Below are 24,429 nucleotides of genomic sequence, written 5' to 3' on the forward strand. Positions count from 1 at the left end.
CCAAGTTCCCAATTCAAATGAACCGAAATGCCATTCATTTGTAGCACCCCCCTTAAAACATTGACAAAAATGTTTGTAATGTGTTTTAATAAGAAAAAAAATCACACTCTGCAATGTTGTATTTTATATAAAACAAAACAAACAATTAATGTATGTAGTAATGCAGTAGTAACAATTAATTAGACTATGTGTATCATGATTTAATGCCTTCATTTGTTGTGCGACTCCATTTGGTGTTTACACCTTGGCCACTTGTTGAAAAATTGTACACCATTTTACCACTTAAGTTAATTCCATAGCATATGAGTTTAGCCTCATCTTTTCAGCATGATGTAATTTCTACAGTGCTCTCTAGTTGGTAATGTGTTCCACCATTGAGCTTCTTTCATGTTGGTTTGAACTGAATTAAACAAAGCTACAGTGTAGTTCTACATAAGTGTGGGGGGAAAAAATACACTGAACAGTGTCAGTCTGGGCACTGTTGTATTTGGCAAGACAAATTATCTTGGATTTGTTTAATTTAAGCAGGTGTACCTGATAAAACATCTGATCCAGAACCGCCCAAGGCAGAAGCAAACTAAGTACCTGCGTAGTGCCCTGTGACCACTAGGGGCCCCCAAGAGCCATTAACAGAGCCAGGAGTAGTATTTTAATGTTTTATTTTTAAATTGTATTGGGCAAGGACAGAGTAACAAAAGTAGTGAAATGTTTGGATTATGGGTTATTCTGATTGTCTTGGTTTTCTTTCTACAAAGACAGCATTTACACATTTTAACTTAGACCTAATAGATCAACTTTTTGTTTTTGAACAAGACGCCGTGCTTGGCTGGGATTTTGACGGAGTTCCGGCTTGGCCAAATAGAGTTTTGGGCCCCCTCTGAGCTGCACTGCAACGTAAAACAATCATCAATAATAAACAGGCAGTCCTAAATATTCAATATAGGTTCTAAAATCCATCCTTGTTGTAAAGTCTTTTCAGCGCCTCCGCATTATGTTGAGTTTAGTGATCAGCTGTCACCATAGTATGAACAGTTCCAAATATATTTTAACAAAGGCAGCTTTATGAACCCAGCCTCACATACCCCTGTTAACTGCTCTTCAGGTGAGAATCGCCTCAGGTACTTCCAGCTCCTGATGAATGGAAGCTACACGCCGCGGACGCTGCCTGTCGGCGGGGAGGAAGCAAGAGAGGTTTCCCCTCGTAGCCTGGCTGAAGCTTTACTGGTAAGAAAAATAAGAAATCCTCCTGCCTCCAGTAGGCGCTTGTGCAGTAACCTGTTGTAGTGTGAACCTTTGGACTGAATTGCTGAGGTCACCATACACACCTTAAGAGTTTTTCTTTTCAAAGCAAAACAGGGATGTTTACATTACATTCCACAACAGTAGAATAATTGAAGAAAACGTATGAGAATGTCTGGGTTCAGTGTTCTCCTCTGAGCTCCGGATCAAATGTGTTCGTGGGACATTTTACTGTCTCAAATGTTTAATACCTGCTATTGACATCTTGCTGGTTTTCTGTCCCCTCCGAAGGCATGCGAGCCCATCCGCAGGTTGTCAGAGAGCAGCTTGTCGGCCGCGGCAGGCTCGGTACCGCCGAGCGGCAGCACCTCTACCACGCCGCTCTCCCTGTCCCTGGAGACGGGCTACTCCAGCCTAAGGCAGGACACGCCCCAGTCCCAGGGAACGCCACGCCAAGCGGGCACCCCCTTCTCCCAAGACTCCAGCTACTCCAGTCGCCAGTCCACACCCGCGTACCAGTCCGGCCCCGGCCGGGCGGAAAGTTCGGGAGGCTACAAGTCGCGGAGACACGAGAGCAAGTTCCAGGATGCATACAATCGCCGACCGGAGAGGCCTCAGTACCGCAGCAACATGTACCGCAGCGGCATGTCTGAGCAAGCGCCCTTTAAGCAGCACCACCTGACTCCGCCTGAACCCCCACCTTCGACCCCCTCTTTCTCCTACACGGCACCTCCCCCCGCTACGCCTAACTTCAAGTCGGCTTTCTCGCCCTACCAGGCTCCCTTGCCTCCCGCTTTCCCCACGTCAGAAGCGACCTTTCATCACCCGTCCCAAAGGGAGGGCGAGCACCAGCGACCCCTTCAGCCACCTCTGGCCGCCCCCACTGACTTTTTGCCTTTGAAGGATAGACCGGAAACCCGTTCCATCCCAGAACCTCAGCCGGAACCGGGACTCCATCCCAGCACGCCTCCTCCCAGGACGCCCGAACGCTGCACGTCACCCGGCTCGCCCGCCGCCGATCCCGAGCGCAATAGCCTGGACTCGCGCATTGAGATGCTGCTCAAGGAGAAAAGGACTAAACTGCCTTTCCTGGCCGAGCGAGACTCGGACACTGAGGTGCGAATGGAGGGGAGTCCCATTTCCTCCTCGTCATCGCAGCTCTCCCCCATACCGCCGTACATGGGCGGTGGGGCGCCAAACTCCCGACCCTCTAGCACGGGCTTGGAGGACATCAGTCCCACGCCGCTGCCAGACTCGGACGAGGACGACAAGCCCATCCCCGGAAGCGCCTCGCTGGTCAAGAGGAGCAGCTCTCCCCTCGACAACGAGAGCAACAGCAAAGTCAAAGAGGAACATCCTCGAGCACACACAGCAGCAGATAAAATGGAGACGGTAAGCACCGTCTTTAGTTTTCATTTCGGCCGTCAGAGAGAGATTCATTTCTGACTGTTTATTATTGTGCTTGCAGAAATCTACTACAGTATAACCTGATTGCTTGCTTCTTGCTTACTTTAATTGTACCATATTTTCCGGACTATAAGGCGCACCGATCTATGTTGAAAAATAGGGCCCGTGCATGGCGCGTCATCGCTGACGTTGCTACCGGGGTAACATATTAGGAGCGCACTGCAAGCGACGTGACTACTGTTGTTACACGCAAGACGCACTCGCTGTGTTTCTCGCTTGATTTAGACGGCCAAAATATATGAACATGGTAAACCATTGCTGTGTTAGGGGATGCAGCAATGCCAACCACGATCACAGAGAAAGTATATAGTTAGTTACATTTTCTAACTATTAACTATAAGCCGCATCCACTCTATTTACAGAACACTCTATTTAAAGGAAAAAAATGAAAAAATGATATATAAGATGCACCGGATTATAAACTGCACCCATCTCTGTTGAAAACTTAAATATTTACTGCAGTACGTATGTACCTGAACAGATTCTTTCCAAATAGTGCCTTTTAACACAGCAGCAACTTTGCTGATTAAAAGGGAACAGAACCAAGAGAAAATACCCAGTACTTATCTTCATTTCACTTTGCCGCCTCCAACGTCTCACCATAGATTCATTGACTCTAAGCTTGCGTGCAGCAGCGCGGTTTTCTTCTTGTATAGCAAGATCGATGGACTTGAACTTAAAACTTGCATCATACGAACTTCTTTGTGTGGCTTCTGTTGGATTTTGACCCACATTTAATAACTGAACACACTTCAGTTCACTTTGAAAAAAAATGTAAACAAACTGGCCCATTAACCTTGCCTTGCCTTTATGCTTGCGACAATGAATATCTGAATTTTAAGCACAATGTTTGACACTTTACATACACAGAGAAAAACTCGGCCACTTTTTTCGGGTTGTTTGAATGTCAATGCCGGTAACTCGCGTTGTGAGCTCAGTGTTCATTTAGGAGCGCTAATGCCACTTTTTAGCCACATATGTCATGTTTGGTAATAGACTTGCAAAATTTCAGGAAGTGTCAAAAGTTTTCCATGGGGTTTAACAGGAATGTATTGGACTAAACGGGGAAGTTACAATATTGAAGATGGGTGCTCTTAAATAAATTAAATAAATAAATACTCTTCTTATTATCCTGTAACGTTTTGATCATATTTGCAGGATTAAACATCCTGCCTTTTAATGGAATTTGTGTTGACTTATCCCTTTATTTGGGTTGCGGCCAAGGGAGACGGGGGTACTGTCACTGTTACGGCACTTGTTGGAGACCACTCCCCTTTTTTCTGCATTTCTCTTGTCCTCCTAGAAGTTAAATTAACTCTCATTCAACCATTGAACATCTTGGGCTATGTTACTTCCCTCTTTCCCTAGCAGAGCTGGTTGTAACAGTCACATTGTGAAGAAATGGGAGTCTATTGTATGACATCATTTTGACAACAATTTCGCAATACAATTAAATGCATCATATAATCATCTAGGTCCCTTTGTTCTAGCATGCAAGATATCCATTGTTGTCGCTGTCAATTTCCTCGTTGTTTGGCATTGAAAACGCCTCCCGGAATTGGCCCGAAAAGGCAGAGGAAATTCCACCCTGTGGCGTCTTGCCTAATATCAGCCGTAGTGACACCCTCCGACTTGGAGTGAAACAGTAACACATTTTCAAAACAACACTTGTGGGTTGCGCGCTAGTATAAGGGCAAACTGCGCGCGGCGTTGCCGCACTGACGGCCGAGCGGTCGCTTCCCGCGCAAGTACAGAGAAGCCTTTACACACGCACGCATCCGATATCATGGGCTATGTGAAAGATAAACTGTGATAATGGAAGGTCACTGTGTGTATGAGTTTGTTTTAAATGTGTTTCTTTCTTTCCTTTTAATGTGGTCATCCACGCCTCACTTTATCCCCCAAAGTCCCCGTCATCACAAATTAGGTAAAAATCCACACTATTGCGGGAGCAGGAAAGATGAAGCGCGCCACAGCAGGGGTTCATTGTACATATGTTTTGGGACCAATGTAGTGAATTGTGCTGAGCTCGCACGGCATTGTGACGGTGAAGCCCAGTTTGCGATGACATCTCTTCCATTTCCCCCCCAAGAGTCATCACTCGTCCGGGGAAGACATGGAGATCTCTGACGACGAGATGCCGGGCACGCCAATCGCCGGCGGAGATTGTAGCAAAGGCATCGTCGTCAACTCGGCCGTGTCCCCCATCCACACCCTCGCGCTGCCTCCGCCGCCGGGCTTCTCCCACCTGGCCCACCAGACAGGCTTCGCCATGCCCCACCACCACCTTGGAGCCGTGCCGGGGCATCCGGCTCACCTGGCCGCCCATCCCGCCGTGCACCCGCACCTGCTGCCACACATGGCTCACTATGCGGCCGGCATGATCCCCATGGTCCAAATGGAGCTAATGAACTGTTTGCAGTGGGAACAGTGGAGCACGGTTCCCATGTCCTTCCAGATGCAGCAGCAGATGCTGAGCCGCATGGCGCAGACGCGCGGCCCTTATCCTTACCCGCTTTTCCTGGACAGCGCCGCCTCCGGGCCGTTTGCCTCGCCATACCAACATCTCTCAATGGGCGCCGCCGCGCACGCCAGCGGCGCGGGGGCGCCGGGACAACAGTGGCAGCATCCCAGCATGCCCAAGTTCAACCCAACGGTTCCTCCTCCTGGATATGAGACGAAAAAGGAGGACCCGCACAAGGCCACCGTCGAAGGTGTGCTGCAGGTCATCGTGAAAGAACTGAAGGCCATCATGAAGAGAGACCTCAATCGCAAAATGGTGGAGGTGGTGGCTTTTAGGGCCTTCGATGAGTGGTGGGAGAAGAAGGAAAGATCGGCAAAGGTAAGACTTTATTTTTAACGTTTCGTTCATCTGGATTTTAGCAGCCCTACAATGGAATTATGGGAGACGTTTTTTTAATCACTATTAGTTTGACTGATGTTCATATCGCGACTAATAAACACCAAGACTTACTACCAAAGATCAGCTTTTAAAATAACTTAAATGAACAACTAGAAAACAAATTGGTGTGAATTAAAGTAAAGATATATTCAAGTACTGTAATAGCAATAAAAAATCAAATAAAATAAATTCCTTCTGTTTCTGCTGTGCGCACCTTGGCCTCATAAGGGCACTGTGATGGATGCACATTTACATTAAGATTATAAAAAGAGTAGAATAAAAAGTCACCATTGAATTCATATAATTGAACTTGTTTTCATAGATCAGGAAGACTGTATGTCTTTGACTGTTGTTATATTACAGTCAACCCACACCGACTCACAGTTCGGCACCTGTGGATTCACGTATTCACAGATTTATTTATTTATTTTTTTCCCCCCAATATTCAAAATTCTTTGTTTTTCTGTTTTTGTTGTTTCGTGTTTTTTTTTTTTAATTAATAGCCCATCCCCACTGTATATCGTAGAAAGCCATTAAAAGAGGTTGCTTAATGAAATGCTATTTAATGTGGGACATTGCCATCTTAAGAAAAAAGCAAGACACACGGTTCGTTGGCGATTGCTGAACTCACCTCTGGTCAATTTGCTGAGTTTATTGTAATTTCCTGGATGACACTTTTTTTTTGTAACTTTTCCCCTAAAAAGTTCAAATTCCAAATCTTCTTGCCCCAGGCATCCTTGACTCCAATCAAAGGTGCGGAGGGGAAGGAAGAGGAGCGACCTAAACCTAAGGAGACCATCGGTTCAAGTCTGCTTGAGAATTGGAACAAGGGCGAGGGTCTGGGTTACGAGGGCATGGGACTAGGAATTGGTTTGCGAGGAGCCATCCGCTTGCCCTCCTTCAAGGTAGCAAAAGCTTTTCTTTTCTTTTCTTTTCTTCTCTTCTCCTCTCCCAACCTCGTCCGCTGCGTTTGGAGTTGAGCGTTGAAATGTGGCACGCAGGTGAAAAGGAAAGACCCACCAGAGGCCGTTACTGCAGGGGAGAACAAACGAGCGCGACCCTCCACTCCCGTGGATGACGAGCTGGAGGATGAAGGTAAACGTCACCGCTCGCATGCGCCTCCCCTCTGAGCATTTGCATTTTGAGGAGTCCTGTCATATTCGTTGCCTTGATGTAGCCTTTCTTCCTTTTGCCCAAAATTGCTTAATGAAGAACAATATTTTTATCATCACTTTCCTATATACATTTTATCATTTAAAAAAAACACACACATGGTAAGTCAAACAAGCAACTTTAATATTTATAATAGAAATTATCTATCATTGCTTTATCATAAAATCCTGTATGCTACATGCACTCTTGAACTACTTTTTTTTTACTCCAAGGGATTGATTGAAAATACTTTTTTTTTTAAATGGTCAAATTGACAATTTTACATTTTATAACATTGATTGTATTAAAGAATTGATCAATTAAGTCAATTAATTTGACATAATACAGTAGAAACTTTGAACTACTTTTCCATTTCTACCTAATCTACATATGACATGGGCTGAATATCTGATTTTGTTTTTAATTCTTACAGCTCATTAAATAACTGTTTACTTAATTTATTTAAAATCATAAATGTTTATGAATAGATTAAACATTTTTATTAAAATATCGTTAAATTATGATAAAAGTAATTACAATAATATGATTTGAGAATTCACTTAGTTTATTCAAATAAAGTATTTTTCATACTTCGTATACACTTGATACTTTTTTACCTAATTTATCAATAACCTGGCCCATCTTATACTCGATTGTTGTTTTTTTTGTACAACATGAAATCTTAAATAAAATATATTCTAAAGTAACATGTATATTAATTATTGTTAAATAATGCTATTCAAAAATGTAAATCGTTATTCATCATTTATCTCGGTTAGAGCGCGATCGAGATCCAACGGAGCTCCCCTTGGACGATTCCAAAATGGATGGCGACAGCATTTCGACCAAGCGGAGACACTCGCGCCCGCTTGACCTGGACAGCGAGGGCGAGGAGGAGGCGGACACATCGGGGAAGGAGGAGTCGCTGGGTGACCGAGAGGAGGAACTCGGAGAGACGGCGGCGCCCACGGACAGGCTGTCGCCAAGCAAGGTAAGTACAGTGAAATCTCTATTATGTATATTGTAGGGGTGTAACAAAGTACGATTTGAATCGGAAAATCTTTTTTTATTTGACAAATTGAATGAAATCGGTAGATTTTAAAATCGTTGCATCCTATAATCATATTTCACCCAAGTTATGGAGATAAGTATTGAATTGTCTTTTATGAGAGAGGTACACGAGACTTGAATTGGTTTGGCATTGCTGATGATTTGTTCGTTTCTTTGAATTTAATTAACTTGGATAGTTTGGGCTTTGGAGAGCTTTAACTGTATGGCCATACCATATCTAACTGAATCAGAATCCCATCGCATCGAACTGTTGCATTTTAAAACCGTTACATCCTTGAATGGTATCATACCCCTTTTATTGAGAATTGTATCAAATCGTCTTTTGTGGCGTGATGCAGATCGCTAGTATATTGTAGTGGTATGATTCGCTTCCATTCAGTGGGATTACAATTCAATTTGATAAGGTACAGCTGTAGATTCTGTCATGTTTATCAATAAGCGACATCTTGTAAAAGCTCTCCTAAGCCCTAACCAAGTTAATTACATAAAAAGAAAATCACCACCAATGGATACTTGGTACACATTCAACGATTTGATACGTATCTCGATGCATGGCGTGCGATAGGACTCAAGGATGCTACGATTTTAAATGTACCGATTCAATTTGATTCGTCCAATCAAACCCGATTTTCTGATTACAATAATTTTTGTTACACCCCTAATGAATAAATACATTGATAACAGTTGTGAAGAGACTTTGCGGACACCTGGTATTTTGTTTTGGCAGAGTGTTGACGACGACGCTCACAGAGACTCGTCCAGTGAGAGCGCATCCTCGGATTCCTCCGACGATGGTACTTTATTTCCCTGAGAACAACACATTTGCATTTTGACATCTGCTCTCCTGCAGTTTGTCATCTCACGGAATCATCTCCCGCAGAGTCGGAGAGTTCCGCGCCGTCCAAGAGCAGCTCGGACTCGTCGTCAGCCAGTTCAAACTCCTCGGAGTACGAGTTGAGCTCGGAAGAGGAGGTCTCGGAGGTGGAGATGGAGGACGACGATGGGGCCAGAGCCACCAAGACCTCCTCATCTTCTTCGTCGTCTTCATCTTCGTCTTCCGATGAAGAGGGGGAGACGGACTCCAAGCCACCCAGTCCTCCTCCAGTCCCGATCATGGATGTTACGGAGGAGCTCAGCAGAATGCCCAAATTCAGACCTCCAAGTCCAGAGGAGGCGCCAACGGAGGGAGTGAAGCCACCGTCGCCCAAAGTTGTTCCAGGTAGGATTTCACAACCGACAACTGCATTTGGCACAGGAAATACTTTGACCCGCTCTTTGTTTTTGCCTGGAGCATTTTCATTACCGAGAGCTGACAATGTGGTTCGTGAAAATGTCACGAAGTACCGTATTTTCCGGCTTTCTCTCTTTTAGTCAAATACGTGCATGCGCTCAGTGAGTGAGTGAGTGAGTGAGGTAAAAGGTAAGAAGGAATGATCAACGATCACCTACACTGTTAAAAAGGAATTAAGCGTAGCTTGAGTGGACGGTTCACCAGCAAACACACAGCATAGGGATCCCAACCATTTCTAATGTCCATTTTTGCAAGATATCGGTCTCTGGCGTCACTGTCTAATTTATCCTTGTAAAGCCCCGCCAAGTTCTTGCATTTTAACGCAAACGTTTGGCCAGCTCCGATATAGCCTTTTGTGGATGTAAAATAAAGAGAACAATGCTTGCGATTTTGTAGCCAAAGAGGAAGACGTCAGCGGCGATGAAAGTGGCACTGTGAGGTCGGAACCTCGGGAGAACCTGCGGCCGCCCACGCCAACGGGCGCCCTTCCTTCCGACAGCGACCAGGAGAGCAAAGCCAAAGGTAAAGCGGAGCCCGAGGGAGCGGCCGTGACGCCTGGTGGATCAGCCCCGCCCCACCTCCATTCCAAACCCTGCGCGCCCCCGCCCGCTTCCGCCTCTTTTATGCACCTCCCTCTCCCGCCTCGCCCCACAGTAGAAGGTCGCTCCCTCCTCCACCCGCCCTCGGAGCTCCCCCAGCGAGCTCGTCTCCCCACGGACGAGGACATTCCCCGGACGCCCGGCCGAGACCTAATGGAGCGAGCCCGCAGCCTGGGCAAGTCCCAGAGCACGGACACGGTGCCCAACACGCCAGGTAGTGACGGCCCGCTCACGGGGAGCAGCAGCCTGATGCTCAGCTCCCCGCACATTCCCGGTAGTCCTTTCTCTTACCCTGCTCAGTCCCCTGTCCTCAGCGCCGGAGTCCCTCTCACTCCGGGGCGAGACTTAACCTTCACCCCTGTCTTCCCTGACCTCGCCGCACTTAATCGGAAGATCTCCTCCGAGAGCATGGACGACCGTCCCATGTTTAAGGAGCCGCCCGTCAGCGCCTTGCCTAACCAAGCCTCATCAACAGGTACGGAGCATCCGGCCGGCCTCTCCGCAGACCTGAGGTCCGAGGTATCGGACAGCATCCCGTCCAGGCGCAAACCCGGACGACCCAAAGTGAAAAAGGTCCCCCCCGTCCCCTCCGAGTCTTCGGAGCTGTCGCCTGACTCGACTCCTTTGCGAGACGTCGACGCGCGCAAAATCTCCGCCAAGCCGCCCGATGGCCTGAGCCCCGACTTCAGGGCAGCGCAAGCTCAGACGACGCTGCTGCCCGAAGCCGAAGACGGCTTCCTGTCCTACGAAGAGGACGCGCCCGCCGTCATAAAGCCGGCGCGGCGGGCGCGGCGAGGTTGGGAGGAGCTTCTGCTGGACAGCCTGTCCCCCGTCACCACGCCGCCTCGAGCCTACTTCTCCAGACGCAGCGACTTTGAGGAGATGACCATCTTGTACGACATCTGGAACGAAGGCATCGACGAGGAGGACATCCGGCTTCTGCAGGTCACCTACGACGAGATGCTGCAGCAGGACAACGGCAACGACTGGCTCAACGACACGCTTTGGGTTAATCATCCGCATATCCTTTACCGCGCGTCCGCCAAGCGTTGCTCTCACCTCCTCGCATCAACCTGGAATATCAAACACAGTCGATCCAAAGCCATTGGATTCGCGATTTGTTCCCAAGCAGTTTTTCTCATTGGAAATGAATGAATGAACGAACTCGTTATCGGGTCCAACACACCATGTTTAAGGAATGAATGTCGCATAGAGAAAAACTAAAAATTACACCACGAGATCAAAGTCCAACCATCCATGCGTTATCCAATCCGCTTTTCCTAACAATGGTCACTGGCAATTTAGAGAGTCCAATCAACCTACCATGTGGGAGGAAACCGGAGTACCCGAGAAAACCACACAGGCAAAGGCCGGGGCCGGACTCGAACCCGCGACCTCTGCACTGTGAGGCGGACGTGCTAAGCGGTCGCCCACCGTGCCGCCCGAGGTTAAAGTTGAAATCTAAAAATGTGTTGTAGAATAGTTTTTTATCCCCAAAAAGTTGATTTTTGAGGAAATTGTCATATTTAAAAAAGCCATCGGTTATTTAGGATAAAGTTGTAATTTCATGAGCGTAGTTGTGTATTTTGCGGGGAAGAAGTGGCATATTTTTTAATTTGCAACGTTTGTAGAATAAAGTTGTGTATTTCGGAGGGAAACAAAGTTTTATATTTTCTAGATTAAAGTCACCATTTTAGGAGAGAAATGGTCCATGTTTTTGAGAACTAGAGTTGTATTTTTTCAAGAAAATAGTTGCATATATTTGGGCTCAAGGTGTATTTTTAAGAGAAGGAAGTCGTATATTTAGATAAAATGTTTGAGATTTAAGTTGTAATATGTGAATGGAGTTGTATATTTTCAAGATATTGTCAAATTGTATCTTTTGGAGATTTAAGTAGTAATTTTGCTAGAATATATTTTATACTGATGAGATTGAAAGTCATGTCTTTTAGATTAAAGTTCTAATACTACAAGTACGACAATAGTATATTTAGTAGAGCTATGTAAGTTAATGACAGTTATTCTTGAGATAAAGTTCGATATTAGGTAAAAGTTGCATTACAATGATAGTTAGGAGTAAGTAGTATATTTTTGGGATAAAGGCTGTATATATTTCCGATTTTCGATATGCGACATTTCCTCAAAAATGCAACATGATTCTCTTAAAATGAACCAGTTTCATCTTTCATATCGTACCCAGTGAAATGTTCCACAACTGATTGTTTTAGTCACGTCACGTAGCAGCGCCCTCTGTTGGCAGCAATGGAGAACCTTTTGGTTCCCTGAGCTCCAAAGCCCAAAGAGTTCGCCCCTTGACTTCCCTGCACAAACCAACATCCCCCGAGTGAAGAAGAAGAGGCGAGATGACGGCATGAGGGATCACGTGACCGGCTGTGCCCGAAGCGAAGGTTACTACAAGATTGACAAGAAGGACAAGATCAAGTACCTGCAGAGCACGCGGCTGCAGTCGGAGGAGCCGCCCGTTGACACGCAGGTAGGAATGCGACCAAAGATTGTCTTGATCATCGATTCATCTTTTCATTCTTTTGTCAGTGTGTTGATTTCAATGTTGATGTAACAATCACACATGCAAATGACCATTTATCGAGTCCCCAAAAGCTATCGTGTCCACTTTTTCTCATCGAACGGTGAGTTGGTATAGTGACTGGCTTATGTTTCACGGACCAAAATAAAAAAATGATTACCAATACCACTCAGTATTGCTGCACATCGAGCCGTGGCCGTCTGTATTCCAACACGTACAGTAGGACACTGTAGTGTCATAGCATTTGTTCTCTATCCGTCCATCCATTTGCTGAACCACTTCTCCTCACTACTAGCGTTTAAGATGGGCAATATACTGTCGCCCGACTCGGCTGTCCCGCTTTTGTTTAATTTCGTACTCGCTAACCAGAGTGATTGATTAATCGTTGCACCTGCAAAGATTGTCCCTTTTACTGAACATGAATATCGGCTCCAAATATATGGATACCGTCATACTTGACTACTAATGATCAATATTGTATCGGCCCTGGGAAAAAAAAATGGATTGGTCTATCTTTGTAAACAAAGTGTCTAAATGATGAGTTGATCATTAAAATAATTATCGATTAATTTGATAATCAATTTGATCGCTGCAGCCCTATGCTCGGGTGACTTTTTGGAGGCAAATTACCGTGGCTTTGTCTGCAAAAGGATAACAGGACACATCATAGATCTTCCAGTAATTCAAACCCTCCATCAACTGCTACTTGAACGCATGCAAGCAGACCATACAACACCACTGACAGGCATGTTGTGTGTCTGTCGGCCTCTCGCTCAGGGTATGAGTATTCCTGCGCAAGTCCACGCCTCCACCAGGGCGGGCTCCGAGCGGCGGTCTGAGCAGCGGCGCTTGTTGTCATCGTTTGCGTGCGACAGCGACCTGCTGAAGTTCAATCAGCTGAAGGTGAGCACACGCGCTTGCCTTTGCCGCGATCATCGCCTTCGTGACATTGCCTCGCGGTTGCCGAACAATGTGCTGCCCGCTTGCAGTTCCGCAAGAAGAAGATCCGATTCTGCAAGTCGCACATCCACGACTGGGGTCTGTTTGCTTTGGAGCCCATCGCTGCCGACGAGATGGTCATCGAGTACGTGGGGCAAAACATCAGACAGGTGAGACCATGGCAACAGCTGTTTGTAAAATATCCCACTCACAGCGATTAGTACACGCATTCATTGTTATGACTGTGGCGTAGCTGGAGGCGATTCTAATAGTTTGAGAGAAGAGGGGAACCAAAGTACGGTCATTTTGGACATTGAAGTAATACATTTTCACCGTTTGTCTTAATTTTATGGAAATAACGGCTACTTTTTTTTTTTTTGAGGTTTTAATTTTTGAAGATTACGTTTGTGTATCTTTACACTTGTAAAATAGTGCGTTGCTTATGAAATCCATGCAGTCCATCCATGTTTCAGAAAATGACATTTTATTTATTAAATGAACACATTCAACTCTTACAAAAAAAGCGCAGAGTTGAAGGTTTCTTTCAAATGAATTTAAAAGCTGAACTTAAATGATCCATCTCGCAAACAAAACTGCCTGAATTGAAAAATACAGTGGAAAAAAGAACACCATTTCACGGAACCATGAAAATAGATATGTGCAAAATAACTGCCTGAATATTTATGTTACCTGGTTAATGGGACTCCTGCACCTGAACCTTTGCGCACATACAGCATCTGCAAATCAGGGCTGGGAAGTCATTTTCATCTTCACGCAGGACTGTAAGATGAAGAAAAATCAACTTTTTTTGTATGTGTAAGCACATCATAAATGCGAGCTCTGTCTCTTTATTTGTGTGAACATAATTGCGCCCCTAAAGTGACCCGCATTCGCAGAAGAAGAGACGGTCGACGTCACTCACGACATTGTGTTTATGGAAGTAAATGTGATGCAGCGTGTCGGGGCATTTCGACACTGGGGGGCGATTCGCATCTGAGGTAGAAATACAGGATTTGGGCAAAATGATGAGGCGAGGCTTTTTCAGACTCATTTCATGGAGACGTCAAGTCAAAATCGCGCGTAAAAAATGAGTGGCTGAATTACTACGATCACCAGAAATGTCAAGTTTATGCTTCGTGTTTTAAGTGGGTTTAAATTAAAGTCAATATTGTTACTCAAATCAACTGCAGAGTCCATCCGTCCGCGCGAAGCGCATTTCAGGCGCCTGACGTCAATGTCGGATGTATGCGACCTGGAGGTTCAGATTGCGGTCACAATGCAAATAAAATCCACACCACATATGAAAGTGGCCCAAAACTTTGGCTAACTAAAAAGGCATGATGCACGTTTTTGAGACAAATAAAATGCACTTCAATCGGACACTTGTAATTTATGTATACTTGTATTTTAATTTTTTTTTTTGCCACGGGTTGCCGATGTAATTTTATGTGAAAAGTCTTTGAGACAAGAAGTTTTGTATTTTGTGTAGATTTAACGTTGACATTTTAGGAGGTTAAAAGTCACCATTTTATGAGAATACATTTGAATAAAGAACAAAGTGATGTGTTTTAGGTTCAAGTCCACTTTTGCCCAGAATCAAGTTGTGTGTGTGTGTGTGTGTGTGTGTGGCGGGTTTTGTCCATAGGTGATCGCTGACATGCGTGAGAAGCGTTACGAGGAGGAGGGAATCGGCAGCAGCTACATGTTCCGCGTGGACCACGACACCATCATTGACGCCACCAAGTGTGGAAACTTTGCGCGCTTCATCAACCACAGCTGCAATGTGAGAGCCCCGCCTCAACAAAACACCAGATTACATCCCGCCGTCCTCACTCACTCCCTTCTTCTTTTTTTAAATGACTCTGCCAAGTTATTGTGGATTGTGCGCATTGATTTTGACAATGTTGTTTAAGTGGGCGATTTTAACAGTCCTTTCGGCGATCTAAAAGACGGAAATGCAAAAGAACACTTCAACCTCCTGGACAATTTTGGGCTTTCTCAATAGGTGGCAGATTCAACGCAGAGCAAGCGGCACATGTTTGGATCCAATTTTTTCCAATGGTATTTAATATTTCGGAGGTTGTGGTGGCTGATATTGCCCTATCCGATCATTACTGTGTTCAATTTAGAACAACCACTTATATTTGCTGCCCCTTGCTCAGATTTATGGGGCATCATAACATCTCGTCACACTTATGCAGATGACATCCCATCCCATGACTTTAGTCCCTTACTTTCATTAAGTAAGTGTATTCATGCTCCCAACCCATCCCTTTCTCTCTTCCGTCCAGCTGCCCTCCCTCCCCGTCTTTTACCTTCTTTGCTTCTTTGCTTCTTACCTTCCATCCTCACCTCTATTCTCTCTCACTTCCTGTCTTCCTTCCTTCCTTCCTACTTACTGACCTCGCTCCCTCCCTTGAATAAATGAAGAAGTGTGTGCCTACTTTTGGCCCACCCAATATTTATATTGCACAGTATCGATATGATATATTGTGTTGTCAATGTTCACCTTTTTTTTCCTCAGTTGTGTGATGAGTTGTTTGTTTGTTTCAGCCTAACTGTTATGCCAAAGTGATCACGGTGGAATCGCAGAAGAAGATCGTCATCTACTCGCGGCAGCCCATCAACGTCAACGAGGAGATCACGTACGACTACAAGTTCCCCATTGAGGACGAGAAGATCCCCTGCTTGTGCGGAGCCGAAAACTGCCGGGGGACGCTCAACTGATCAAAACTGCTAACTGTTGCTGGTTTACGATTTATGGTGCTGTTCCATCCATTTGACTTGTTCACTTCGGGTCCCCCACTCGCCCTGTTGTTCACAGCTAAATTAATGACGCACTTTGCAAAAGCTTTGGGGTGACACTTCAGGATTGTTTCAACACTGATCATCTTGAAGGACCTTTGCCAAGGCATAACAATCCTATAACAGGGATCAGGATCTCGCTTAACACTTTCTTTTGGATCATAAAAACTCCCCGCCCCAATTCAACCCGAATGGTGATAGTAACAAACAAATGCGGCCTATTTAAAAAGGACGACAATTGCGTATCTTTTCACTGGCAGAAGGCGACACTTTTGACATGTACCCGAGCGGCAATTTATCTTCAATGGTATTTGTCTAGATGAGGGTTATGGATCCTAGCCCAAAAGAGCACTACTATTGCAAAAAACAAAAAAACCCTCAGAAACCATTGTAAGCCCCCCAAATTCTCATAACACATCATGGTAAAGCATTTTCCCTCATCGATTTTTATTTAGTAGAGCCCAAGGAAGACTTTCCATGTTCACTGCAAAGTGAAAGAATCATCCAAATCACTTGCAATGGCTCAACTTTAAGCTTCTGTACATCATTTAAGAATTCATTAAGTCATTTTGAGGTATTGGCAAGCTTCTCATCACGTATTATTCCATCAGTGTTAAAACGGTTCCTGGGATAGCAAAAGAAAGGGGAAAAAAAATGTGGAATGTACTTCTGATTTACCAGGCAGACACGACTTGGTGTCACAATAGTGAAGATTTGCTTTCTGTTTATATTGTAAATGTGTACAGAAAATCTGCAACCTTTTTTTATACGTCATCACCGGGTCTCACTTTTAAGATGTTTTCTAGAAAATAAGACTGACTATTTAAAAAAAAAAAAAAAAAAAAAAGTTTGATCAGGGATCTGTAAAAGGAATGACAAGCTGTTTATTTCAAGTTAAAAAAAAAAAAAAAAAAAAAAGGTCCACTGTCTACAGGAAGTCACCTTCCATCGCCCCCTTTTTGGAAAGATTGTTTCTTGTAGAAACGTCTTCATTCCTCTCGCCTGTCTCAAACGTGTACATAAGCTAACTGTGAATATTATATATATGTGAATATTATATGAATATATATATGAATACAGTATATATATATTCATATTCATATTCCCCGAGGATTTGCTACACCATCCGAGCTCTGAGAGCTGTGTAACATATGATGCGAGCGGTGAGCTTGTAGCACCACATTTCAGCTTGTGTCAAGCTTTGGTCTTTTCTTTGTATTCATTTTTGTGTTGTAAATTCTATGAAAAGTTGTTTTTGGTGTGGAGAAAGCGAGGATGAAAAAATTGCTGAATCGGCGTAGGAAGAGGAGTGAACAATCAGCCTGCTCTTCATGTCTATTTATTACATTACAAATGTATGAACATGTTTGGAAAAAAATGGAAATAAAGCAATTTTGCATACATCCATAAAAAGTCATTGTTGCGTTTCTGTTATTAATCATATAAACATTACCCTGTTTGCCATTTCTTCCTGAAATAATATACATATATATATTTCATATATATACAGGCTATTCTGTTCTTGATAGTCGTGCCTTTTCTTACTCCTTTTTTTAATTTAATTATGCCTTACGCAACTACGCTGTTACACTACACAATAATGCAAGTACAAATGAGAAGGTTGCATTGGTTGAAAAGTTGCATTAAAAGCAAAGCTGGAGGATACACAAATGAGGATTTTATCTTTGAAAGTGACTACTAGGTTGGATATGATCAAGCATTAAATTTAATCTTATGTTATTTTATTTCTCATCATGCTTTATGTTCGATCTTTTGTACAACAGTACTTCGTTCCAGTTGCGGCTGTTTTAGTTCAAATGAAATGGAAGTGAAACGCCACTCCTTGCCTCTAGCCGGCGCAAAGGCAAACTGAGCCTTGTTCATTGCGTACATTTACTTCCGGTTCGCGGAGAGTCGTGGTTCCGTAATTTGTTGTGGTGTTCATCGTTGCTGGCGTCCGTAATACGTCTCAGATTTTCAAATAAAACCTTTCTTATCTCCCCCCTCATTTAGATTTTTTACGCAGTGATCCTTTTGTAAGACATTTATCACCACAATGACTGAGGTAAGGCGAACATTTGATACTTTTGGTGGCTCTTTTTGATCGTTCCCGCCCGACTAATTCCTTGGAAGAATTAGCTGGTTCCGATTCGCCATTCTCCCGCATTCTAGACTCTTTCATAGTGACTCTGTTTTGATCACGATTTCTATATCGCTTGCGTTGATCCAAAACCTTAAGTCACATTTTGGAGAATTTCACAGTTTTACAATAATCTATATATTTGTCAGTCCACGCTCGTGGGTGTTATTTTTCCAAGTTGTTGACCAATCTAAAGTGTTAAAAATGGCTTACTCTCTTTCACGATGCAACGTAAATTGGTGAACAAACTTGCCATTTTTGGGGGTCTCCTGAAAAGTGACCGTTTTGGAGGTGCAAGGTTTTGTCCTGACCATTAGATCAATTTCATGTGTTCACAGGACGTGCAGAAGCACTCGGTCCACACACTGGTCTTTCGCTCGCTCAAGAGGACTCATGACATGTTTGTGTCCGACCAAGCCAAGTACATTGCATTGGACGAACAAAGGTAAGACGCTTTTAATTAACACAAAAATGACTTTCAAAAATGCACCAAATTTAATTTCTAAACCTGCAACGAGTAACCAGTTGTCAGATGAATCGATTAAGACTTTTATGAATAGTTTGTTAAAATAATCGGTGGTTGCTGAAGTTTCAAAGAAAAAAAACGTTCCACAAGACCAGCGTTATCAGGAAGAGCTTTTAAAGACGGTTCCGGTAAAATGAGTATAGTGGTGTCTTGATACGAGTGAGCCAGTTTGGGATTTTTTTGGTTGAGATACTAGCCGTCATTCAATTGTTTTTTTTGTTTGTTTTTTTGCTTTGATTTGTGAGCACTAACCTGAATATGTCTGGTGGCAAGGAACTCAACTCACCCCACACAAAGGTGTCGTTTTGGCAAAAAGTCAACAATTGTTCAAAAACAGCATAAAACTGTTGTGCGGTTTGGTTAGATAGACAATGTGGAGTTGTTTTTGTGTTTGCCTTTGTTTCACATTGTTGTTTTGCAGTCACAAGCTGAAGATGGCGGTGAAATTGAAAGCCGACTACGACGCTGTCCTCCACTTGCCTGTCTTGAAGGAAGCCAAAGAGCGAGTCTCTCAGCCCGCCAGCGTCATGCAGCTTCAGCTTGGCTACACGCAGCCAGGTGACCACAGATAAACAAACACTGTACAAATATGGAGGATAGTCTGTATTTTCCTGAGTTAATACTCCACTTGTTTTTTCAAATCTAGTGTCCGATGTGCCAGAGTACACAATCACTGGAACACATGCTTACCCGTCTGGACCTGGTAAGTTCTGAACTAGCTTAATATGCTTTAAAATAAATAAATAAAAATACAGTGCTACCTTGACTTAAGAGTTTTCCGTATGAGCTAGCTTCAGATAATCAAACCAGTTTTATTCCTTTACATTCTCCTTGACTATGTTTTTACGCAATACAGTGTGATTTTTCTGTATTAAAAACATGCCAAAAAATGTTGGCAATTTTTGTGGGCTGGGAGGGATTAATGGCATTTCAGTGGGAAAATGGGTTTGAGTTATGCGTAGGGATATAACGATATCCGAATGTCACGAAAGGATATTGTGGGCTGGTTGGTTTTCTGATCGCAACATGAAAGTGACAATGTCGTGGCAATTTTATTCACACGACACCGCCGTCAATATTACATCCCAAGTTACGAGCTTGGTTCCCAAACGGACAAAACTCTTAAGTGAAGGCAGCGCTGTTTTCTTGATAGTGTATTAACCCTCGTGTTAAATCTGAGGGTCGTTGCGTGTGTTGGAACTCTTGCTAACTTCAAATCAATTCCAATCAAATGATGAGGAGTGGCGCTGACCGCCGACACAAAGCTCCACAGGAACCCCAGCGAGGCCGGCGTCCACTCTATGGCGTTGGCGCTGCCGGCGTCACAGGCCAGGTGAGTCCAGCATTAGGGTTGCCAGCATGCATGCGTAGCTGTCCTGCAGGCGGAGACAGAGCGGCCGGTTTGTCTTCATAGCTCCGGAAAGTATGTTGTTGTTGTTTGTACATATTCCTCAATATTGGTTAAAAAAACAAACAATTGGTCAGTATTTTGTTGGTGGCTACTAAAAAGGTCCTCACTAGAAGGTGGTTGACAAAAGAAAGCCCGACACTAAAAAGGTGTATGGACATTTACAAAATGGAAAAAATAACAGCATATGTTAATCATTGAAAAGGACAATTTGTTTTGTGCTGGGACAAGGGGGTTAATTTTGTTCAACCCCTGAGACTGGATTTCACTTTTGATAATGGCGATAAGTGATCACTCCCTATCACGACATAATTCCATGGAGATACGTTTACCTGTGAATAGATACGAATGTGTGTGATATCTGGTGTGTTGCACAAATTTGTATTGATAAGCGATGTGTATAGCACATAAGGAATAGGATTTCAACATGCTTTTAAAATTTTTTTGTGGATTGTTTTGATCCTTTGTAATTAAAAAAAAAAAAACACACACAAAAAGTTGCAAAAACGGCAAAATATGCTGCCTTGCAGCCAAGATGCCAACCGCACCGCTGCCAGCGTTCCAGAGATCCATCGGCACGCCGGGGCGGCTGAGCGATCTCACCCGCCTTCGACCGCATTGGTACGTCCCGAGGTTGATTGGAATTCCTTTGGCATGCTGCCGCCCGTCTCCTTTCAAAGTTGTTGTTTATTTTTTGTTTTTTGCAGGCGGTCATGGAAAGTGGCGGCAGCAGGACTTCTGCCCTGATGAGGCGAGCGCCCACCATGCCCAAGCCTCAGTGGCACCCACCATGGAAACTCTTTCGGGTGACTGCATCCCACAGGACTCGAGCGCTTATTCATATTTTGCCCGAGACTTATTCATGTGTGTTGTTGATGTGACAGGTCATCAGCGGTCACCTTGGCTGGGTACGCTCCATCGCCGTGGAGCCCGGCAATCAGTGGTTTGTCACCGGCTCGGCTGATAGAACCATCAAGGTGACTCGTGCTCCAATGGATTTAAAAAAAATAATAAAATAAAGAAATCGGTGCTTAGGCCGACTCCTCGTAATTACCGCGGTCCCTCGCTATATCTCGGTTCATCTTTTGTCGACTTGCTACGTCGTATTTTTTACCTCGCAATTCAGCATGCTGTTTTTTTACAGCGTACAAACCCCGCATTGTATTCTGCTTCCTGATTGGCTAAAGTACCGGAGATCAATTTGAATACATCTCTTCCATGCCATGTCTCGCACAGAATGCGTTCGGCTTCCTAAATTTAATTTAGTGAGGGAGAAGAGAGAGAGAGAGGGGGGGGAAGAAGAGGATACAAGTGTCAATAAAGACAGGAGGATTAACTGAGACTTCGTTTGGCAAACATGACAGCTGCGCAGGACCCTTTCATGTTTTTTTTGTTGTTTTTTTTCCAAATCTGATCGAAGGTGGCATGGCGGTTTCTTCTCATCTTCTCGCCGAAGAGAAAATAAAAAGGCAACCACTACTTATCACTATATTTTTCTCTCGAGAAAGGAGAATAGAAAAAAACGCTACACAGCATAAACGGACAGTCAGACGAAGACGCGTGAGGTCAAAATTGATCTGATTTCTTATGTCTGCAACTTCATATGTTGTCCGCTAAAATTTAAATTTGTTAGTTCCAAATTTTGTTAGCATTATTATCCGTCTGAAAATGTTTCCAATTTTTTTTTTTCTTAAACCGACGTTTGTGACTTCCTGTTGTTATCTTTTATTAGTTGTTATCTTTTTGGTGGGGAGGGTTATGAATGTGGCGGTTTTGTGTGGACAGATCTGGGACCTGGCGAGCGGGAAGCTGAAGCTGTCGCTAACCGGACACATCAGCACGGTGCGCGGCGTGGCGGTCAGCACTCGCAGCCCCTACTTGTTCTCCTGCGGCGAGGACAAGCAGGTCAAATGCTGGGATTTGGAGTATAACAAGGTGGGTCGGCGCGGCCGTCACGCGCTTCCGTCTTGATGGACAGCGTCCCCTCGCAATACGGCACGTCACGGTCGGAATGTATCCGCGGCCCCCCGACAGGTGATCCGCCACTACCACGGCCACCTGAGCGCCGTGTACGGCCTGGACCTGCACCCCACCATCGACGTGCTGGTGACGTGTAGCAGAGACGCCACGGCCAGGGTAGGCTCCGCCTCCACCGCCGCCGTCCCGCGATCGGGCTTCCCGCATGTGCGTCAACCCCATTTGTCTCGCTCAGGTGTGGGACATCAGGTCCAAAGCGAACGCGCACACGCTAACTGGTCATACCAACACGGTGGCCACGGTCCGGTGTCAAGCTGCAGAGCCGCAAGTCATCACAGGCACGACGACGTTGCACTGACGGCCGACTAGCGTAACGGTACGATCCCACAAATGTCTGTCGTGATAAATGCGATGTGGCCCTCCCGCAGGGAGCCATGACTCAACCATCAGGTTGTGGGATTTAATTGCCGGCAAAACCAGAGCGACGCTGACCAACCACAAGAAATCTGTCCGGAGCGTCGTGCTCCATCCCCGACAGTAAGTCAAAATCAGTCACAAATCGCCCGCGAACCTCCCGGTCGGTTTCCGATGCCGACGCAATCTCCCATTTCGCCAGTCCTTCGCTTCGCACTCGCTCGTCCGGTCGCCGGTCCCAACCCTGCCCGTTTCCTTGTCAAATCTCAAATTACCGGCGAGTCCCAAACTTCCCAAGCGGTTCCCAAGTTGCCAGTCAGGTGCCTTCCCAGACCGAGCTGCCAAGTAGCCTTCCCGCCCCCAACTTGCCATTCAATTCACACTTTCTGCTCCTCTCCAACCGGCCACGGAAAGCGCTTGTCCGAGATGTCTTGTCGGCCGTCCGCGCGTCGCCATGAAGTGTTTCTCGCGTCTGCCAGGTACACGTTTGCCTCCGGTTCGGCCGACAACATCAAAGAGTGGATGTTCCCGGAGGGCAAATTCATTCAGAACCTGTCGGGACACAACGCCATCATCAACACCCTGGCCGTCAACTCTGACGGCGTTCTCGTCTCCGGAGGTATTGAGCCCGTCCGGTCGTTTAGCGCCGAGAGAGAGCCCGCGACGCGGCCCGCGGCGTCACACCCGCTCTTCTCTGTGTCCGTGTCTGTGTCTAGCCGACAACGGGACCATCCACATGTGGGACTGGAGGACCGGCTACAACTTCCAGCGGATCCACGCCGCCGTGCAGCCGGGCTCCCTGGACAGCGAGTCGGGCATCTTCGCTTGCGTGTTCGACAACTCGGAAAGTCGTCTGATCACCGCCGAAGCGGACAAGACCGTCAAAGTGTACAAAGAGGACGACACCGCTGTACGTATCGATTGTATCGCACTCGTATGGGAAGTGGGCAAGCCCAACCCGAATGTTGCGCCGATCAGAGCGGGCGTCCCTTGAAGTCTGCGGCATTTCAGCTCAGCTCCGGTTGCGACGCGCCATTTCGACGCAAACTCCATTGACCACATTCGATCATTTCTTTGTGTCTTGCAGACGGAAGAGAGCCATCCTGTCAACTGGAAACCAGAAATCCTGAAGCGAAAAAGATTTTAATAATGGCCCTGGAGCCCATGGCCACATCGAATTCATTCTTCTTTTCTTTTTTCATTGTGTGTCTTTCTTGCAGCCGTCATATCTCGCACACGCTTATTTTGTATGGACATGAAATTTGGGTGAATTCTTTTTTGCTTTTGCAAAACGTTCCGCAAAATGTCCGCGAGCCGCGCGCGCTGTCGGCAATCACGGCAGATTGCGCGCAGGTCAGAGGAGCACAAAAGCTCGTTTGCTCGAGCAAGAACAAGACGCGAGTTTCGCCAGCAGACATTTGGAATGGCGGTTTCCCCTCTTCGTACCCGCCGGGCTGGAGCTTTCGTCCGCCCGATTGGATGCATTATCTTGGAAAGCCAAAACATCGATCAGTACCGATATCAACTGATATGAAAGAGATGTGAAATGTTCAACGCCGTTCAATGAGTCTTCTCAACACTGACCATGCAGGATATTTGACATCGTTTTTTTAATATACTGTAGTTGCGTCGGCCTTCCGGGTCGAGGTTAAATATGTGTTCAAATAAAAGGACATACACTCAGCCCTTTTCTTCAGTGGGTTCTATTGACATTATTGCGATATTTACCACACAAGCTAAAGAAATGACATTTTTATTTTATGAAAGAAGTATGTTTTCATGTGGAAAAATATAAATGTATTTTTATCTTAAGTCATTTTGTTTTAGGTATGCCCCTACACATTGCTCTCGTACTGGATGGCAGAGCGCATTTAGCTAAGGTTGCATCTGATCGATCAAAGTCGGATTAAAGCAAACAATGCCATCTGAATTTATTCTTTTGCATTTTGCACCG

At 45.2% G+C, this 24,429-nt stretch overlaps 2 protein-coding genes across 11 annotated transcripts in view; both read left to right on the forward strand.

Annotated features, from left to right (window-relative positions):
* The window catches only part of setd1ba (SET domain containing 1B, histone lysine methyltransferase a), a 25,360-nt gene extending 7,933 nt beyond the window's left edge, over window positions 1-17,427 (forward strand). For 6 of the 10 annotated variants that reach the window (XM_086052704.1, XM_086052706.1, XM_086052703.1 and 3 more), the window contains 14 exons: window positions 1,103-1,224; window positions 1,531-2,631; window positions 4,799-5,548; window positions 6,340-6,513; window positions 6,610-6,703; window positions 7,540-7,751; window positions 8,559-8,625; window positions 8,712-9,050; window positions 9,519-10,741; window positions 12,048-12,215; window positions 13,044-13,169; window positions 13,256-13,375; window positions 14,851-14,988; window positions 15,759-17,427. In XM_086052704.1, the coding sequence (XP_085908830.1) occupies window positions 1,103-1,224; window positions 1,531-2,631; window positions 4,799-5,548; window positions 6,340-6,513; window positions 6,610-6,703; window positions 7,540-7,751; window positions 8,559-8,625; window positions 8,712-9,050; window positions 9,519-10,741; window positions 12,048-12,215; window positions 13,044-13,169; window positions 13,256-13,375; window positions 14,851-14,988; window positions 15,759-15,932 (4,808 nt within the window). In that variant the 3' untranslated portion in view covers window positions 15,933-17,427. The remainder of the gene's footprint in view (window positions 1-1,102; window positions 1,225-1,530; window positions 2,632-4,798; window positions 5,549-6,339; window positions 6,514-6,609; window positions 6,704-7,539; window positions 7,752-8,558; window positions 8,626-8,711; window positions 9,051-9,518; window positions 10,742-12,047; window positions 12,216-13,043; window positions 13,170-13,255; window positions 13,376-14,850; window positions 14,989-15,758) is intronic. The other 4 variants (XM_086052701.1, XM_086052702.1, XM_086052708.1 and 1 more) reach the window with 4 other exon arrangements.
* Window positions 17,428-17,881: 454 nt separating this feature from the next.
* On the forward strand, window positions 17,882-24,158 carry plrg1 (pleiotropic regulator 1). Its single transcript, XM_086054303.1, has 15 exons — window positions 17,882-18,075; window positions 18,489-18,595; window positions 19,098-19,234; window positions 19,323-19,379; window positions 19,916-20,009; window positions 20,615-20,705; window positions 20,792-20,890; window positions 20,969-21,061; window positions 21,870-22,019; window positions 22,119-22,220; window positions 22,297-22,399; window positions 22,490-22,598; window positions 22,955-23,094; window positions 23,192-23,385; window positions 23,563-24,158. The coding sequence occupies exons 1-15, from the start codon at window positions 18,067-18,069 to the stop codon at window positions 23,620-23,622; spliced, it is 1,545 nt and encodes a 514-aa protein (XP_085910429.1). The 5' UTR covers window positions 17,882-18,066; the 3' UTR covers window positions 23,623-24,158.
* Window positions 24,159-24,429: the final 271 nt, after the last annotated feature.

Source organism: Filicampus tigris, chromosome 15, assembly GCF_054856515.1.
Source record: "Filicampus tigris isolate MCC_2025a chromosome 15, RoL_Ftig_1.0, whole genome shotgun sequence".
Lineage (NCBI taxonomy): Eukaryota > Metazoa > Chordata > Actinopteri > Syngnathiformes > Syngnathidae > Filicampus > Filicampus tigris.